The following is a 21,198-nucleotide window of genomic DNA, read 5'->3' on the forward strand; positions in this document are numbered from 1 at the left end:
TGGTTCGCCTAAACATAAGCTTCCTTGTTCAATTTTTGGTCCACGAGCTTCATCAAACATTACATTAATGCCTTCAACTATCTGATTAGGTATCTGATCAGGTATCTAATTATAACATATGTATGCTTTCCTTTTGCATGAATAACCAACGAAGATGCCTTCAGCTACTCGAGAGTCAAATTTTCTTGTTTTCTGGCCTTCCCTTTTAATGTAGCATTTGCTTCCAAAGACTTAGAAATGTTTGACATTTGTTGGTCTTCCCCTCCATAGTTCATATGGAGTCTTATCACAGTGGCTTCTAAGCAATCATGTGTTTAAAATATACACAGTTGTATCAACTGCCTGAACCCAAAAAAAATTGTCCAATTTTGAATCATTGAGCATTGTTCTGGCCATCTCTTCCACAGTTCTATTTTTCCTTTCGACAACTCCATTTTGTTATGGTGTCCTAACTGTTGAGAACTGTCTCTTTATTCCATGTTCCTCACAATAGTGCAGAAATGCTTTGGATGTGAATTCTCCACCGTTATCCAATCTCAAACATTTGATCTTCAAATTAGTTTCATTTTCAACCATTTCCTTGTAGATTCTGAAACATTCAAATGCTTCGGACTTATTCTTCAAAAATTTGATTGTTGTCATCCTAGTATAATTATCAATCATTAACATGAAGTATTGTTCACCATCTAATCCTTTAGTCTTCATCATTCCACACTCCACATAGATCAGTGTGTATCAATTCCAATGGTTTTGATGTGGAATGTTCTTTCATCTTGAATTCAACCCTTATCTGTTTTACATGCTTGCAATGTTTACATGTAGCGCTGGTAGGTTTTGAAATCAACAGCATTTCTCCTACAGCTTCCTTTTTGCTAATTTTGACGAGATTGTCAAAGTTCATGTGTCCCATCTGTATGTGTCAAAGCCAACTTTCGTCTTCTTTTGCCAAGAAACAACCTTTAACAGTCTCATCCAAAGAGTATATGTCGTTTGGAGTTCTAGTTGCAGTAGCCACCGATTGGCCGGATTTCCCTCTTCTTATTTCACATTTCTTTGACTCAAAGAGCAATGTGTGTCCTTGATCACACATTTGACTTACACTCAGCAGACAATGATTCATATTTTCAATGAGAAGCACGTCCTCTATTGTAGCATCCTTGCTTCCAAGCTTGACTGTACCTATTCCTTTAACATTTGCAAATCTGTCATTTCCAAAAGACATCGTTCCACCCTTTCCTTCTTTAAGAGTTATGAATTTATTCTTGTCTCCGTTCATATGCGTTGGGCAACCACTAGCAACATACCATACATTCTTCTTGATTTAAGCTTTTAGGGAAAGTGTGCATCTTTCAATTTTCTTCCTCCAGACTTGAGAATTTTGATTCTGTTGTGATTCCCTTGGGGGAACAGTTAACCTGCAATCTTTAGCCAAATGTTCAAAATTGTTGCACTTATAGCATTCTACTTCATTGCTCAAATGACCAAACTTCTTGTAGTTTTGCTTGTAGTCCTCTTGCAAGTTTTTGGGATCCCTGAAAGACCTTCCAAAGCTGCTTTTGTTTCTACCATAGGCTTGACAATTTATAGCTTTATGTCCAAAATTTCCACATGAATAACAAACACCAAGAAAGATATTTTGATACCTAAGGGGGAGACCTTATTCGCATCACTGTCCTGCATGATCCTTCTTGTTGATCTTGAACCTTTTGTTCCATTGGGTCCTAGGAATCCTCTTTCCTTCTCAGTAGATCCTCTACCAATTATTGCATAAGATTTCTATTCATTTCCCTTTTCTATTGTGCGAGAGGTTGATCCTTTAACAAATGTTTCCTTGTAGTCGAATCTTGTCTTGTCATTGTGCATCTTTTGACTATTGATGAGCTCATCTAATGCTTTGGAGTTGTTCGCAAAATTTTGCTGAACATTTCTCGTCTTCTTTGCTTCCTTACGTAGATAGATTATCTTTGCTTCTAAATCTTCTCTTGCCTTGTTGCTTTCAAGTTCTTTTTTGAGAGAATCTTCAACTTTTCTGGCTTCTTCCAATTGTACTTTAAGGTTGATAATGGCTTCTTCTAATTCTTTATTTTTCTTATTGAGGCTTCTGGAATGATCTTTTGCTATCTTCAATTCGGTTTCAAGAGATTTAACATTTTCTTTTTCAACCTTAAGATCCTTTATAACTCTGACCATCTTGTTTTGAAAATGAATCTTGTCCATCTCTTCTTCTTCTTCCCCAGATCCTTCCTTCTTGTTGTCCCTATCCATGAATAGTACTCTTCCTGTATTGTTTTCTTCGTCATTGTTACTTTCTTCTTCAGATGTGGGCTTGTCTTCTCTAGAGAAAAATATTTTCTTAAAGCCTTTCTTTTTGCCTTCTTTGTTGAATCTTCTTTGACCCTTCTTCCCTTTCTTGGATTCTTCTTCATTCTATTGAGGACAATTAGTTGCAAAGTGACCAATCTCTCCACAATTGAAACATATTAGTGGAAGTTCACCTTTGAACTTACCTGTTCCTCAGTTCATCTTTCTCACAAAGTTACCAATTTCTTCATCTGAGTATTCTACTTCTTCGCAACTACTGTAGCCTGGTTTTGATTCTTATTTATCCTTTCCAGTCTTATTGGAAGTTGTGAATGTTGCTTCTCGGTTAGATGGACCATCTTCCTGTTCAATCCTCATTTCATAAGATGTAAGAATCTCGTGTAGCTCTGTAATGTCCCTTCCTAAATTATTTTGGAACATGATTAATTTCTACATTTTGGGGCCGATTTTGGAGGTGATGGTGCCCATTCGATTGTATTAGGAGGCTAGACTTAGTAGAAGTTATTTCGATGTGGTTAATTTGTACGTGGGGGCCACCCACACTAGGAGAATATGCATTCCCTAGTTCAATTTGCATGGAGGGGAAATAGATGGTTAAGTGAGGAACCCACGATGGAGGGAAAATGGAGGGAAAAGTGCTCCATGAATTCTATATAAGGCAACTCTCCTCATTTCAGCATCTTATCTTTTGACATATTGAACTCAATCTTAGTTGCTCGAGCTGCTTAGCCGGGTTACTGTGTTGTTTAGCACACGAATGTCTCCGAGCGGAGATCTCAACCCTTTCTTTGGTGGACTTTGAGTGCCATCCCTAGAAGGGAGTTCTTCTTCATCTCAATTTGTAGCAGAGCAAGAAGACGAGTTACAGCAGTTGTAAGTCGAGTACCAGCATCAGGGGGAGTAACAACAACGCAGGGATTGCATAGTCACAACGTGAGGCACTCCAGGAAGTTGGGGAGATAAGAGCATCCTTCATCATTTTCAGGAGTATAGAGGGAAGCTACAGACAAGAGGGCCATCCTACACACAGCTCTCATTTCATCACACGCAGCACTGCGTCATCTCCTCCATGACTGTGCAATCATTAGAGTGAGACTCTTTGGGCAGCACCATCTGGGGGAGTTTGGAGCTGGGAGGTTGGGAGATCATTTGGAGGGCCATTTGAGGAGGATTGTTGGAGTTGGGAGAGCAGAGATTGACAAGATCAGTCACAGCAACAAAATTCAAAATTGGAGGAGGGCAAAGCTGTGAAGGGTCAATTTTTGAAGGTTGGAACCAAGGGAAACATTCTCTAGGTTTTTTTGAGTTTTGGTTAAGGATCACACTCCTAATTTTATAGAATTTTAAGGGCAGATCTAAGGGGTCAAACAGGGTTCACAACTCAGCCAGCATCTAGAGGAGCTACGGGGAATTTGGGCCAAAATTATGAGGTCAACATTTTGCCAATTCCTTTGTGGGTTACTCTAGGTATTTGGTGGAGAGGCCGGGGCTAATTTCCCATCATTTTCTGACCGCCGGAGGTGGGGTTTCCAGCAGCATCTTTGCAGCAGACAGCATAGTTTCACAAGGGCAGCGCAGGGCATCATTGCAGCAGTTATTTGTGCCATATGGACTTGACATATTACCACCTGGGCATGATCACACTTTTCATTGAGGCAAGCCCAGGTGCACCAATTCCACATTATTGTACTTTCCTCCCAGATTATAATAAAATGGCTCAGCTGTTGGTTATTCCTAGACTTTTTATGGGTGTGCACTCAACGTTTCAATTGTATGGTGTTGTTTTTATTGTTTGCTTTGCATAGCACTATTTTTCCTAGTTTGGAACATTACAGTGGTATCAAAGCATGATCTTGGCCCAGCTATGGGAAACTAGCCAAAAGATCATGGAAGCTTTGGGTATGAGTGCACAGTGACGGGTGAAACCGAAGACAAACCCATGGCTCAATAGAAATCCAGTATGCAGAAATTATGGGGTAGAATTCATTAGGACGATAAGCGGTTGGCCCAGTTGAGGAGGGTGATAGACCAAACCCATCCTCACCCTTACAAAAGAGGCATTAGAGGTGATCAAGTCATAGGGGTGCAACCATCTACATCATGTGGGGAAAGTCGACCAAATCATGGCACCAGATCTCCTGAAAAGGAGCACGCAAGATAGAGACAGTTAGAGGGTGAAACCAGGGGGGCGATTTTGTTGGTGGAGACCTAGCTTTAGATATCAGGAGCCTGAGAAGGAGGTTGAGCATGATGCTGAGAGCCCACAGGATGGTGAGGAGCACCCGATGTGGCACAGGAGTCACCTTTATTAGAGACCTCTTTGATAGCCCCAATTGACACCTTGGTGAAGAAGATAGAGCCATCTATTGAGGAGGAGCCCCCCATGGACGAGATGCCAATAGTTGCTGAGGTATCTGGAGTTGTGACCGAGTTCACAGGCGATAGATGCCCACGGCAGTTCCACCAGTTTCAGGGTGACCTTCTAGCATTAAAAAGGAAGGTCACATTAGTGCGTGAGGACATTTTGCAGCAAAACGAGGAGCTGGAGGGCATGAGAGCGGTTTGTGCCGAGTCCAGGACCAAATTGACTCAGGTTGGGGAGCGGTTGGATTCCCTACCAATGCGGCTAGAGTGCACGTTGGAGCGTGAGAGCAGCCCTCTTTGGGCATACATAGACGAAGTTGGCAGCACTGTTAGGTTACCTTGACCCATTGGACAGAGAGAGACAGAGCTACCTAGTCAGATTTTATGTATTGACCATGATAGTGAGATGAGACACCCTGAGTTGCATAGAGTGCAACACCCGCATGTTGAGGTTGTTCTATGTGCGGGAGTTTGTGCATTTGATCCCTCTCTTGGGGTTGGGTGGCAAGAGATTTTGAGTTGGTACCCAGTGGAGTGGGCTATGGAGATGGTAGTGGACCCAGGTGGAGCTCAGTAGGAGTTTCCAGGCACTGGGGATGCTGGAAGCCCCGACTGGCATTGGGATCCGAGAGGGACCACCTATCATTTCCCAGGTATACCGGTTGACTACGACCTAGAGGGTATAGTTGACCTAGCAGTCGAGCGTGCACCTCCGCTAGGAGAGTTTCGGTCAACACCAGTGGCCAACCAGTTTATGGACAGGCTTCTTGGGTTGACTTGGTACGACGTTTGTACACAGGATCACGGGGTGATCAACACACTCTGGCAGGAGTTTGTCAGAGGAGGTGGCATTGGCAGGCCACCAAATGGCACCTTGTATGGAGTTGGGGATTCTTCACTTTTGTGTGGGGCACAGAGGACGCAGAGGAGTAGCGCAAGGGTAGCATCACTGTTGACACATAGGGAGATTCACTTCTCGGATCCCTCAGGGAGGATTTGGAGTGAAGATCCATTCACCAGAGGGTATGATGATGCGACGATGGAGGTGATGATACCGATCAGGTGTGGGCCAACGCATAGGGACACAGCTTTAGGCCATCTCATTCGGGGATGGGTAGGAGCATTTAGCGTGGAGCATTGGCCTGCAGATGGGCATGGTTGAGTGCATGCAGGGAGTGACCAGTGCAGTGACACACGAAGGACATAGGACAGTACAAGATGGCATAGCCATAACCGGGGGTATCCAGTGGTGTACAGGGACAGGTTGCGGCATACAGTGGCATGTCGAGGAATGCGGTGTTGCTTAGGGGTGTGCAACGACGCATGGTGCGACGCAGCGGGCTCTTGGAGCATTGCCTCCAAGGAGGCATATGGACAGGGGCATTAGGTGTATCGTTGGATGCAACTCACCTAGGATCGATGAGGACATTGTTGAGCATCTAGGGACACCATGCTTAGCGGAGACAGGGCTTCGAGGGAGTTATCAGCAGATCCAAGGCGGAGAGTGTCGTCTGTAGGATCACTCTTGGGCATTACGGCAGAATTTTGATCATACCATTTGGGACATACCTGCCCATCATCCTCCAGTGTTGCTTACAGTCACAAAGTGTTTGGTTGTTTCCCCTTGACACTCTCCATTCAGGCAGCAGGGTATGGGAGGCTCACCCTAGACAATTGGATGAGACACTGCATGCCATGAGCCGGGAGGAGACGCTTCAGTTGAGACCCTTGGTAAGTGCACGAGCTGTCGAATACAAGCTTAGGGATGGCATGGTTGATAGCCGAGGTAGCATATATTCCACCCATGAGCTCACACTTGAAGGACGGTGGATGGTAGACTTCGTCTATAGGAGGGTACCCAGACTCCGAGCAGTGTCGAGGTGTATCATCAGGAGTTGGGATAGTGGATTTCACTGTGTGGTCTGGCAAGAACAGGGCAGGTTCACAAGCATGGGACCTAATCCTTATACTTGGGGTCCACCCAGAGAATACATATAGGGATCGGAGATGAGGACCAAATGGGTTCTAGCTGGTAACGACATTATGTAGCGACATCCTATGAGGGGTGGGAGTTATGAGCTCCCCTTATGTTTGGGGAATTTGGGGTCCGGTTGGCGAGCAGATCACTCCACTTTATGACGAGCAAGGCCATGGCAGAGGATGATCCAGTTCACTTTGGGTTTGACACATGGGGGATCACTGAAACCTCCACTGCATGGCGAGGCAGACTTGTCCTGTTATGGCGAGGAAGACTTGTCCTGTTATGGCTTAGAGTTGAGATTGGAAGTGGAGGGGTAGATATTGGCATCATGGAGATGCTCGGGCAAGATTAGCTTGACTCTCACAAATTTTTCGCCACTAGGCCTCAGGAGGGGAGGATATTGTCTGCGCACAATGGGGAGTATGTCATAGTCAAAGTAGAGCAGTGTCAGCATGGTGGCACCACTTTGGGACTAGCAGGGAACTGGGGCATCACATCTCTTCACAACTCAATAACCTTTAGGGATGAGTTGGCTGCTACAGGGGGAGATCATACAAATCTTCCATTAGGCTTTTGCAAGTCATTGATGGAGCAGGGGACTTCTGGTACTTGCACCGAGCAAGATAATGAGTGGAGCGAGGGGAGCTTCATGTTGGGCAGGATGGCCTGGGATCCTGGTATTGAAGGATTATTTCATATTAGGGCAATGCAGAGGTCAGGCACGATCCAGTGGCACATTTGGGACCCTGGCACATTTCGCAGTGACAGTGGGGAGCAGCAGTTAGAGAGGATGCTTGCTCAAGCAATGCTTGAGGACAAACGATTCTTGGTGCATTGGAGGAGCTTGCCAGATGAGGATGCCACTTGGAGGGCGAGCACATACTTGAGCATCCAACACTAAAGTTGCTTGGGGACAAGCAACATTTGGGAGGGGAGGACTGTAATGTCCCTTCCTAAATTATTTTGGAACATGATTAACTTCTACATTTTGGGGCCAATTTTGGAGGTGATGGGGCCCATTCGATTTTATTAGGAGGCTAGACTTAGTAGAAGTTATTTCGATGTGGTTAATTTTTACGTGGAGGCCACCCACACTAGGAGAATATGCATACCCTAGTTCGACTTGCATGGAGGAGAAATAGATGGTTAAGTGAGGGACTCACAATGGAGGGAAAAGTGCTCCGCGAAATTTATATAAGGAAGGCAACTCACCTCATTTCAGCATCTTATCTTTTACATATTAGCCGGGTTACTGTGTTGTTTAGCACACGAATGTCTCCGAGCAGATATCTCAACCCTTTCTTCGGTGGACTTTGAGTGCCATCCCTAGAAGGGAGTTCTTCTACAGACAAGAGGGCCATCCTACACGCAGCTCTCATTTCATCACACGCAGGACTGCATCAACTCCTCCATGACTGCATAGTCATTGGAGTGAGACTCTTTGGGGCAGCACCATCCGGGGGAGTTTGGAGCTAGGTGGCTGGGAGATCATTTGGAGGGCCATTTGAGGAGGATTGTTGGAGTTGGGAGAGCAAAGATTGACAAGATCAGTCACAACAACAGAATTCGAAATTGGAGGAGGGCCAAGTTGTGAAGGGTCAATTTTTGAAGGTTGGAACCAAGGGAAACCCTTTCTGGGTTTTTATGGGTTTTAGGCAAGGATCACACTCCTAATTTTATAGAATTTTATGGGCAGATCTAAGGGGTCAAACAGGGGTCCCAACTCAGCCAGCAGCTAGAGGAGCTAAGGGGAATTTGGGCCAAAATTCTGAGGTCAACATTTGGCCAATTCCTTCGTGGGTTATTCTGGGTATTTGGTGGAGAGGTTGGGGTTAATTTCCTATAATTTTATGAGCACTGGAGGTGGGGTTTCCAGCAGCATCTTTGCAACAGACAGCACAGTTTCACAAGGGCAACGCAGGGCATCATTGCAGCATTTATTTGTGCCATATGGGCTTGACATATTACCACCTGGGCTTGATCACACTTGCCATTGAGGCAAGCCCAGGTGCACCACTTCCACATTATTGTACTTTTCTCCCAGATTATAATAAAATGGCTCAATTGTTGGTTATTCCTGGACTTTTTATGGTTGTGCACTGAATGTTTCAATTGTATGGTGTTGTTTTTATTGTTTACTTTGCATAGCATTATTTCTCTTTGTTTGGAACATTACAAGCTCCTCCATGCTAAGGTTGTTCAAGCCTAATCTATCTTCTAAGGCAAACTTTAGGATTAAATCTTGTTGGAAGAGATCTTAGGACTTTTCGTACAATAACCTTTTTATTGGTTGGTTCTCCTAGTCCTTCCAAGGCATTTGTTACTTCATCCACTTGTTGAAAGAAAGCTACAATGTTCTCATCTTCCTTCATCTTCAATTATTCAACTGAGCTCTGCAAATTTGAAGTTTTGCTTCTCTGACCTCTGAGTCTCCTTCATATATGTTTTGAAGCTTGCCCCAAAGTTCCTTAATTGTTTTACAACTCAACACCTTAACATAGAAAAATTGAGTGAGTCCACTCATAATGGCATTCTTGGCTTTTACATCATAGCCCTGTTCGACTATTTCCCAAATATCATATCCTTGTGCAAGTATATATACCTACATCCTTCCATTCCATGGTGCATTAATTTGTCCATCAAATAGAGGAACTCCATTCTTGGTGTACTCCATGATCTCCCTTCAACGGTTAGACTAATTTTACAAGGACCAGCTCTGATACTAATTGCTGGAAATACTGAGAGGGGGTGAATCGATATTTCTTAGCAATTAGTAGCTTATTAATCTTTTAAGAGCATTAATTAATCTTCAGTAGTAATTCAAAACATGAATAAATAGTAGACACGAGAATTAGGTGGAAAACCCCCTCCAGGTCAAAAACCACCAAACGTTTTTCTAATAAGTTATAGTAATCTTCGGCTCCAACTGAAAAGAAAGCCCCAAGTCCCTAGAACTCTAGAAAAGCATTCATTCTCAAGCTCCCACTAGAAGGGCACCCCAATGCCTTGGTTTTATCAGGAGTCAGTTGAAAGGATGCTCCAACACCCTAGCAAGTTCCAACTTGCCCTTGCACCACCCTACCACCCTGAAGTGTTTTCAAGCTCCAACCTGAAGGTGACTTCAACCACCTACCTAGCACCAACTGACCACCCTCAAATGACAATAGATAAAATCAACTAATGTGGGCTCCCGTACCAAGGACAATATACCACTTACAATTAATAGACTTCTTTTTGACAATGGTAGGCTCCCCTACCAGGGATAATGGCCAACTTACAATGAATTGACTTCTTTTGACAATGGTAGGCTCCCATACCAGGGATAATGGCCTACTTACAGTGAGTTTGGAATCTTGGATATGACAATAGATGAAAGCCCAAAAAAAACCTTATAGCAATCAAAACCCTTACAATTCTTGAGATATGTAAACAACTGTACCTTGATGATTGAACTGTTGTAGATGATTCAAGATGATGTAATTACCATACCGTTGTGGATGATGAAGTCCTTATGAACAGTCACCAATCACGGATTCAACTCTTCAACTTCTTCTACTTCAGAATTCCTCTGTATCTGCTACACCACTATTCTACCAAAATTTTCCTTGTTTATGTCATCAATGATAAGCAACAGTAATGCCACTACCAATGCCTCCAAACATACCATGTTATACTGCAGAACCACTCTCACTGCTCAGAGAACAATAGGGAAGTTTCAAGTAGCCCTGTAGGTGCCACTGGATGCTCAAGAATTGCTTACTGTCAAATTGATGTGAAATTCTTGCTACGAAGTAAGAGACTATCGTAGCAACTTCAAACTGCTAACAGTCAACCCTCATGACCAAACTGGGTCAGCAATCATAGGATTTTGTACAATACATTTTCAAATTGCAAGAAGACTCACCACTTCCTTGATACTGCTGCAACACACTTATTCTGACTGCAGTAATAGTGACAATGAAGCCAAACTCGTATAATTAATAATGTTGCTCAGAATGGTCTGCTTTAAGTGATGAAAGCCCTAGTCACGATTTTGATCCTTCTGAAGATGTAGACTTGTAGCACGCTGATGTTTCAGGACAATTTTGTGATTATACAACCTCTTAGGTCGGCTTCACTTCACAATAGGACAGTTGACACAACCATAACTGATATATATATATATATATAAGTCTGCTTCTGGAACAAGGTAACAACTCAGAAAACTTCTATACCTTTCTTGTGTGATTTGAATACCCAAAATTGTTATTGTGCAGTGTGGAGTTGCCTTAATATGCATGTTTGTGTCCTTAGCTTGATATATATATATATATATATATAAGTCTGCTTCTGGAACAAGGTAACAACTCAGAAAACTTCTATACCTTTCTTGTGTGATTTGAATACCCAAAATTGTTATTGTGCAGTGTGGAGTTGCCTTAATATGCATGTTTGTGTCCTTAGCTTGATATATATATATATATATATATATATATATATAAGTCTGCTTCTGGAACAAGGTCACAACTCAGAAAACTTCTATACCTTTCTTGCATGATTTGAATACCCAAAATTGTTACTATGCAGTGTGGAGTTGCCTTAATATCAGTGTTGAAAATATCGGTATTGGCAAAATATCGGCGAGAGTCCAAAAAACATCTTATCAACCATATTGGAGAAAATATCGGCAAAATATCAGCAAATATCGGCAAGCATAAAAAATGCATAATATATTCATTTTTTTTCAGATTTTTAAGCATATAAAGCAATAACAACATGAAATAAACACATTGGCACATAAATATGAAGAAAGCACTGATATATATGATGTCAAATAGAAATGATACATCAAAGGCGATACCAAATCCTGTTGATCCCTGATAATTGTCCATTCAATAACTCAAATGTGGAGAACCAATACAAAATAAAAGTATCTCATCATCATGAGTTATATGTAGCAAAACAAATAAAACTAGCAGCTATCTATCTGAAATCACTGCCCTCTCCCCCTTTTACGGGAAAACATGATGGGCTATTTGTCAGGCCTGCCCCTAGTAGTAGAAGGCCTTGGGCCTACCTCTGCACCTAATGTCAAATAATGAGTGTTAGGTATGGAGTTGTGCTCTCCTATATCTATAGCAGATGGTGTTGATGTTGATGCTCCCACAATGTCCTCCTCCTCCTCCTCCTCTTGCTCCTCCTCCAAGTGTTGCTCCTCCTCCAGGTCCTCCTCTTGCTGCCCCTGTTCTAATGGATCATCTAGCTCTAACCATGAAGTTGACTCTTCCAAGATGGGCTCCTCAGACTCCACCCTCCACTGAGACAATACATCAATATTGTCTAAGGAAATGGCATCTAGATCCATTGGTGCTTCTATTTGCCTTACTCGAAGTCGGATGTTGTAATGCACATACACTAAATCATTGAGGCGTGCGAACTCCCACCTGTAAGAGTGTCAAAAAAACTAATGAGTCTTGACTCTTGACACTTGAAGGTCTTAAATTAAAAATTACAATAAGTGTAATTGCTCAACTGAAGGTTGGAGCTCAAAGTTATACCTGTTGTGCTTTTTTGCGTGTATTTTCTCAAATACACTCCAATTGCACTCACACCCTGAAGAGCTACATGTTTGACTCAAGATTCTTATGGCCAATTTCAGCAAATTTGGTGCCCTTGCACCATAGCTTCGCCACCAAATATCTACAACAAAATAAAGAAATAAAAAATTCAAAAATTTAAAACATAATTAAACTTTCAAATAAAAGTTACATAATTGAATTTTAAAAAAAATAGAATTATAGGGAAATTCTAATTTCTAATGAGTGATGACCTGTCACTTACGAGGCATGAAGAGGGTCCTTTCCTTAATAGCATCATCAAAGCCAAATAGGCCAATACAATCCCAATAAAATTGTATCTCGTGATTGATTTTGCTACAAAGCTCAGGATCAGGTACCATCCTATGAATACAGGAATGGAGCCCTTCCATCACCTCACCATCAAAATCAAAGCCACACTTATATGAAAATGCGGGGTTGAGGAAGAGTGTTGCTGCATGAATGGGTCGATGAAGCATCTCTTTCCACTGACTATCAATCACATCCCATAACATCATATGCCTATCAAGGCCAGCAGAACCCTTGTTTGCATAATAAGAACAAATGGCCTCCTTAGCCCTATCCATGACCTCATACAAATAAGCCATTGCAGGCTTCTCCCCATCTACCAATCTGAGAACCTTTACTATAGGTTCACTAACTGAGCATGCTTCTTCTACTCCACGCCAAAACGTCTCAGAGTACACCATTTTTGCAATGGCTTTCCCGTCCTATCTCCTGCGGTATCTACAATTACGCCAGTCATCAAACACTAACATTTGCTTCAACTTGAACTGACATCGAAGCAAAGGCTGGAGAGTAATAAAGTTTGTGACAAAATGTGTGATCGCAGGACGCCGCAACTCCTTGTTTCTAGTGAACTTCCTCATGAGGCTAAGGACAAAAGCATGGTTATAAATAAACTTGGGGACGCTTTTAGCCATATCAACCGCCTCCTTGATGAAGGAGAGTTTCCCCATATCCTCAAACAGCAAATCGAGACAATGTGTTGCACACGAAGTCTAGAACAATGTGTGATGCCTCTCCATAAGCATCTTGTCGGCAGACACATAATTAGCTGCATTGTCTGTTATGACTTGCACCACATTTTGCACACCAATCTCCCGAATGAACCCATCTAACAACTCACATATCGTTGTTGCATCTTTGATATGTTCTGATGCATCCATTGATTTAATAAACATGGTGCCTTTAGGACAATGTAAGAAGAAATTTAGAAGGGTCCTACCCTTCCTATCTGTCCAAGCATCAGACATCACTGTGCATCCAGTAACTTCCCATGTTTTTTTCAACTCCGCCAATCTAGAGTTGATGTCCTGCTTTACTGCTTGAAGAATTGGCCCCCGCAACTCCTCATATGTAGCACTTTTTTCCCTGGACCCACAACAGCAATAGCATCACACATTGTCTGCCAAAATGGATTGGTTTTGGTGATGCTGAGAGGTAAGTCGCTCCAAAAAAGACACCTCCCCATGACTCTATCTGCTTCTTGCTTCTCCTTTTTTTTAACAAGTGATTTTATGCCAAGTTGTGATCCATGTCCTATTCGTGGAACAAAAAAAGGATGACCTCTCACTAGCAGTAGCAGGTGATGTTGTGGAGTCCCTCCCACTACCCTCAGCATCAAAATCAGGAGAAGATATCTCAAAAGATCTACCTGCATGTTCAACCTTGTTTCTTTCTGTCTTTTTCATCAATTGCCTCAAGAGCTTTTTGTATAAGCTCCAGACTAGAAACTGTACAAATCCCAACATCATGTCAGGTGAGTCTAGCCAGATGGTATTTCAATCGTGTAACCCCTCCTATCATCCTGGTCCCACATAATTTGCATGTAAGATATGCCTAATTTGTCCCACCATCAAGCTCCCCATACTCCCAAATGGGTCCAAGGCTTTTGGCATGTTTGAATTTTGTAGTGAGCTAACTCAAACCTAGGGCACCAAAAAAAAAAATTGGAATTAATAAGTAATAACCACCTCATTTTACAAAATAATTTTTTTGCTACATTATTTGCAATGTGAATTCAATGAAAAACCATAAATGACAATAAGAAGGTGCATTTGAAAGTTAAAAAAAAATGGAGTTTGTTGTCCAAATATGGAGAAAACACTTGCATTTGCTCATGGGCATGAAAATCATAGCAAATGGACAAAAAAAAAACAAGCAAAATGTTTGTAGGCAAATAGGCAAGCAAGAATAATCCTAAGACTATCAAAAAATTCATTAACATAGGGGTTTATTTGAACATACCTGTAAAGCCCTGAAATTTTTAACAGGATATAACTATTCAAAATATAAGAATTTATCAATTTGATGTTAAGTACCTACCTGATGTTGTAGGTACTACAACATCAGGTAGGTACTTAACATCAAATTGATAAATTCTTATATTTTGAATAGTTATATCCTGTTAAAAATTTCAGGGCTTTACATTTTGGTATCAGAGCTATGTTCAAACTCTCGGATCTGTTAAGTCTGTTAAGATAAGGTTACATTTGAATTCAAAAAAAAATATTATGTTCTAAAGTCATTTACTGAACTCTTGAATAATGAAGAGACAAATAGAGGGATTTTACAGTGGTTGATTTTTACAATGATGTATTAGTTGGATAATTATAGAGACGTGAAGCTTGTTCTATGGCTCCAATTTCAGGGAATTAAGTCTATCTCCAATATAGCTTATCGTATTGCTGAAGACTCCACGATAATACATATAGGGTTTCAGGGTCTCACTAGAGGTCCTTATGTTATTTAATTCAAATATCATCTAGTGTGAGAATCTATCACTGTATTGATTTATCATCTTAGATATTCGTCCCTGTAATGATATGACTCATACGTTATGTAATATGTGTACACCAAAGAGCAAAAAAATAACAAACCATTGTAAATTAAAAAATAAAAATAAACAAATAAATAAAAATAAAAATTATATATATAGTAAGTCAGAACTAGTAATACAAGTTTATTTAAGCTTCAAAAACAATTATGTAAGTCTCCTCAGTGTTATTAATGGCTCATTGATGGCGATTTTAGAAGATGATTTCCTCAGAAAAGAAGCCAATGTTGGACAAGAGAATGATGGAAGTATTATACAATTTATGCCCAAAAACAAAGAACTGATAGACGGCCAAGGTCGGTGATTTGCATCTGCAACGACATAATTTCATCTGTTTGTAGTTATTTAAGTCCTTGTTGAACTGATATTACACCTTCTTCTGCCAAATATTGTCTAATTTCTGGCACCAACGATAGAATTCTCAAAACTCCACCGCTACCACACCGATGCCAATAGCAACCAAATTCTGAATTACAAAAAAAAAAAAAAAAAAACAAAAAATTATCACAGCTACTAAACTACACACTAGAACTGCTTAGCTGCTAAGCATGAGATTCGAACTTATTATGCTAATACTCACGCTTCACAGGAGTCTCACCGTTGTTCAATAGCTTATGAGAATACCTTCCATGCATTGTTCCATTCTCCCTCCATCCTGAGTATTGTTGGTCATTTTGTGTGTTGCTGTCTATTTTACCATAGGTGAATATTTTCCTTAGCCACAGCGTAGCCTCTCCGCAAATCTTATGCACCTTTTAGAATGAAACTAATGACCCTGCATGCATTATAAAAGCCAAAGTGCTCATACATCGTTTTTAAACACCTGACATGTCGAAACTCATTTCTTAGGTGGCGTTTGGTGTCAAACGATGATACTAATTGCCTAAACCTTTGACGTATGTCAACCACCGGTGGATAGAGGAACATCTAATCGAATGATTATCTTTCTGTATCATCGTGGGGTTCACAAAATATACATTGAAGAGTAATGATGTGTCACTTCTATTCATAGTTTTGCTGATAGGGTAATCACATGGTAGCATATCCCGGTTATAATCGCATATGACGTCTAGCTATAAAGCAGATGTTCCATCAATCCATCAAAACGCTCCCAGGCCTTCACCGCCTAGAGCTCAAAAGGTCACGAACAGGGCGTTCATCGAGAGACGGGTGGCAGTGGAGACCCCCAAACATCACAGTGTTTGCGCTCTGACCCGAGAGCCATTGTAGGCATATATTAGTAAGTAATGACATGTATTAGTCACAATATTATAAACAACACAAGCAATATAATAATAACCCATCGTAAACCATCTCCGCTAAAGTTTTCAATATCTCGAATGGCTACATCTTGTATAGGGTTTTACATCCTTCAGCCTTCGACTCTGTGCTTAAAATCCTCCTCATGTACAGCGTTATCCATTGCTCGGCTCTGTTGTGCAAGAAATGCACACTTACAGAAGAGAAGTAAGAATCTGTACTGGAAAATGCCACTTTTGTGGGAGAAAGTGGTAAGTCGTCGAGCTCTAACGTGCAATTTCTTCCGGCAACCTGTGGAAGAGGATAAAGCCGCGGACAACGATGAAAGAAATGGAGGACTGGAACCTGAGCGACCACCTTTCGACTTAAATATGGCCGTAGTTCTTGCTGGTTTTGCCTCCGAAGCTTACACTACACCCACGAAGAAAGTTGGAGTACGTGAAATTGATGCAGGAGAATGTGAAACAGTTTTTCTCTCAAAGTGAACAGTTCCTCCATGAGGTGTATGAGGGTCAATTACTTGTTAAATTGAAGAAAGGGGTTAACTTGCCTACGATGGATCCATGGTGGATGAGAGCAATTGACCAAGAGCCAAAAGAACCAATCACCATATTGTAAAAGATGTTATTGAGCATGGAAATGGCCGAGCTGGTGTGCAAGACACAGTTATCTACATGGGCAGCACATAAATTAAAGCAAGAGTGGTACTCTGAGTTGGATAATTCTAGTGATTTTGATTCAGTGCGTGGTAGTTGGAGAGATGAAGATAGTGCTCCTGACATTTCTGGGGAGAGCAGGTTATTGTCTCCTGTTAACACTCATAGAATTGAGATTTTACAAAATAGTATTTTGGGGAAAGAATTTCAGAATGTACATTCTGATGCTGGAGAATCTCTCAGCCCTTCTGTAGAAACAGTTAGAGAAGACACTAATGATTCCTCAGTGTTTGAAGGCAACACTTTGGCAGATGAAGAAACACACTTGGATTTGCAGAATTGATATGTTGAAAATTTTTACCATGAATCTCAGGACATGGAGAGAGGTTTTCTTCCATTGGATGGATGGAGAAAAGCCCAGTATATTACCTACAAAAGGGAGTACACTGGTCTATTAGAGACTGAAGGGCAGGAGGTTGAACCAAAGCATCCTTTGACATTTGATGAATCTTCAACAAAGGACGTTGTTTCTAAGAGAAGTTCAGCATTGGGTGCTTCAGCTGCTTTAAATACTATAGATTTGCATACTACAGAAAGCAGAACTATATGTAAGCCACCAATAGTGGAAAGAAATGGTGTGACTGTTCACTTGGGAATTTTTAACTCAGCATCAACGGTTTCTAAAAAACACATGCCTGACTTCAGAGGTCAACAATGTTTTAAATAGAGGACAGAAGAATCCGGGACTAAAGGAGATTCTGGCTTCATATGAGCACTCTGCTGGGTGATATTAGCCTCTATTTCTGTGTTAGTCCTCACTGATTTACCCCTCTTCAAATTCCCCATTCATAAGACCAGTCTACCTAGTATAATCACACTCCATATCCATGCTAATGACAACAGCTTCTCCACTCTTTTGAAATTCTAAGCTGCATGTTCAGTTTCCTTTGCACACCTATCCATTATCTTCATGCTAAACTGAGCAATTTGCATTGCTTGTTGATAACCATCAGTCACAATTTTTTTTTTAGAAAAGTAAGGTCATTAAGATTCTGTGGATAGGTGGCTTCTAGTGTAAACTAAGCTGATCTCTCAATCTTTTCAGGTTCGTCTACCAATGGATAAGTCTTATCAATACTTCCACCCTCTGTTTCCATAACCGTTTTGACTATCTGCATAATATGTCTACAAGAATCAGTTGCACTTTTCCACACATTCAATACTAATTCATTAGACTGCTGTTTAAGATGAGGCTTCTAATCCGTGTCAATCTGTGAAGGGCCCAATAAAAGGAGAATGAGAAATGCTTTCCCTCATTTTACATTTAGACTTGATTTCGAAACTAAAGACATTGTAGAACTAAAATTTATTTTCCAACAAAAGTTTTACTATACACATTGGCTATTTACTAATCAAATTATTAAGACTTGTAAAAGGAAAGGCTCTATCGAATTAGAATTTTTTTTAGTCTCTGAGTTTTCACTACATCACTTTCACTCAAATTAGCAATGACAAAATTGTCAAATTTCTTTGATTCTGTCAAAAACGAAACCTTCAGATCCTCAATGTTTTGGAGCATAATAATATCAGTACCAAATGTTTTCTTCCAAACAAACCCATTATCATTCTCCATTTCTACATCTATGACTGCATCTCCTCTTCCATGACATTTTGAATCTTTCAACAACGCATTAATTTCATTGTGCCTGTTAAATTGAATTTTGGTCAGAGATTTTCATTTGGTAAGCACGTGAGCAGTCTGAAAATCAAAAAAAAATCTATCGAGAATTGACAATTGTTTGTTCATTGTCATTTCCTAACAATTGTAATTCATCCAGGTGACTCCTTTAAACCCTTGATTAAATTCATGTTTAGGAGGATTCTCATTAATGTGAACCAGAGGTTTTAAAACCTCTTGCAATCCAACCTTGTGATGTCTAGTTCAGCAATCTCCATGTCATGCATCTCTGGAATAGCTTGACAACTTTCATCCAAAAAAAAATGAGTTGAAAATTCCTTGCGTTTGAACTCTCTAACTCTCTGACTCAAGCATGTTGATAACACCTACAAATTCTACCATGCTTCGGATTTATCATTTCTCTGATAATCGAACAAGCATTTCTCCCAATTCCTCCACAAAAACTTCTCAGAGTTTCACTAAAGTTTTTTTTTTTTGACATACAATGGCAATATTTGCAAATGCATTGTTGCAGAAACTTCATCCAAAGAATTTGTAACATGCATTCTTACATCATTCTGACTGGTTTCATCCAGTGACAAATATAAACTATTGCCTCTCCCACCAACACAATAATTTTCACAATGCTTTTGCAGGCATAAAATTGAACTCTGAACAAACTGCCTCAGTTACTGCATTCTTACTGTGAACAAAGCACCAAAGGAATGGCACACTCTTCACCATCATCTGGGAACACACTACCTAGTGAGAGCCCACATTCTCCAGTTGTAATGAAACAAATTCAACACCAATCTCTGAAGTCTTGACCTTGAATTTTTCTTTCTCAATCTCTTCTTCATCTTTGTCAGCAACTTTTTCCGTCATGCATGGCACATCTGACCCTACTACTGTTGCTTCCTTGATGTCCTTTCCAAGGTTTTCAATGACAAAGTTTTCCTCCACATTGTGTGCTCGGACTCATTACAATAAAATGGCCCAAGCAAAGTCACAAAGGATTACTCTGCACCACCTACAAGGATATTAAATGTTAAATAAACTATTTTAATAATTAACTCTTAACTCAATGCCATTTTCAAGATATAGGAATAGCCATTCCTTCAAAAATATTTTTATCAGTAATTGCAATGTATATACCTTATATATATACACATATATATATTTCAAATCATATTGCTCAAAGATTTAAAGGTTGTCCTCTATTTTAGAATAGGTAAAATACGATTTGAACAAATGTTTTCAGAGAGGTTAGAACATAACAGAAACATATATGTGCCGAAAATTTGGGCATATCCAACCTTTTGACCAAACCATCCAACTAAGCTTTATCCAACTCGCGTATTGTTACCAAGATTCACATGCTAAATATGTGCCGAGGAAAGGCATGCCCAAGTAAGCACAAAGATCAAATTATCTGCTCAACTGGGCATATCAAACCTGAACTCTAATGCCTGTTAACTATGCAACTTCAAGTAGCAATGAGAACCAATTTTACAATTACTTCAATCTGAAATTATGATGCATTACTCAGTACACGACTTCAATTGTCTTCCATCTTGTTGTATTCTTTCAAATGCTCTACAGCCTTCATTTAATTAACATTGTTAGGATATAAATACCAATATGAAACTTGCTATAAAATCTAAATCATGAATTATGTTATGAATTAAGATATCTATAAATTTGTCTCATTGATGCATATGCATATGATTGATGAGCTAGAAATAAAAGAATAATTACAAGTTAATATGAAAGCTAATAACATGAGCTGGATATGGCCAAGTATGTTATATTGTAGATAACATGTATGAATTATACAGAAATTGTTTACTTTGAATATATTAATGCATATGTTATAATGTATGGACAAGTTTTTACATCGCAGATAGCATCGTTACCAAAATGACCACGTGATGACAAAAGTTTTAAGAACAATTGAGGCTCAATAAGATTCCATGATAGGGTGATAACCCTAGTCCTACAGGGAGGGGTGGAGGTATTACCCACCGTTTATCCTCCAAAGCATGGAGTCATGGGAGCACTGTGCGAGTCACGCTCCCCTAGATGTGTGATGATGACTGCCGGATGCCTACTGAGAAATCAAGTCGATATAGTCGACACAGATCAGTATAGTTGAAGCCATGGCATACTCCAGTAGAGGAAGGATAGGATGGGAGCGGAAGAGATTAGGAAGGATAGGATGATTTTAGAATAGCTTGGGAACCCGGCTGGGACAAAGCATGGATATTAAAGTTGTAACAAAAAAAAAAAAAAAAACCTATAAGTTTTCAAAATATAAATTTTAAAGTGTCCCCACATTAAACGAAAATCCAATTATGGAACATAATCCTTACATGATTATACTTATCGCTAAATAATTACTAATACTTTATATACCCTAACTTCAGGACGAAGTTTTCTAAAGGAGGGGTGTATGTAAGGACCCATCTTAAATTAATGGGGACATAGAGATATTAGCATGC

General features: G+C 40.4%; 2 protein-coding genes across 3 annotated transcripts in view; both read right to left on the bottom strand.

Annotated features, from left to right (window-relative positions):
- Positions 1-21,198, bottom strand: part of HCF208 (chaperone (DUF2930)) — a 109,641-nt gene that overhangs the window by 39,898 nt on the left and 48,545 nt on the right. The window lies entirely within an intron of this gene.
- Positions 11,521-15,738, bottom strand: LOC149192299 (uncharacterized). The gene is made up of 4 exons (XM_089406166.1): positions 15,684-15,738; positions 15,477-15,569; positions 12,205-12,346; positions 11,521-12,090 (listed from the first exon to the last, which is right to left on the bottom strand). The coding sequence occupies exons 1-4, from the start codon at positions 15,736-15,738 to the stop codon at positions 11,679-11,681; spliced, it is 702 nt and encodes a 233-aa protein (XP_089262292.1). The 3' UTR covers positions 11,521-11,678.

Source organism: Pinus tabuliformis, chromosome 2_2, assembly GCF_031772625.1.
Source record: "Pinus tabuliformis cultivar Carrire ecotype Pingquan chromosome 2_2, CPIR1, whole genome shotgun sequence".
Classification (NCBI taxonomy): Eukaryota; Viridiplantae; Streptophyta; class Pinopsida; order Pinales; family Pinaceae; genus Pinus; species Pinus tabuliformis.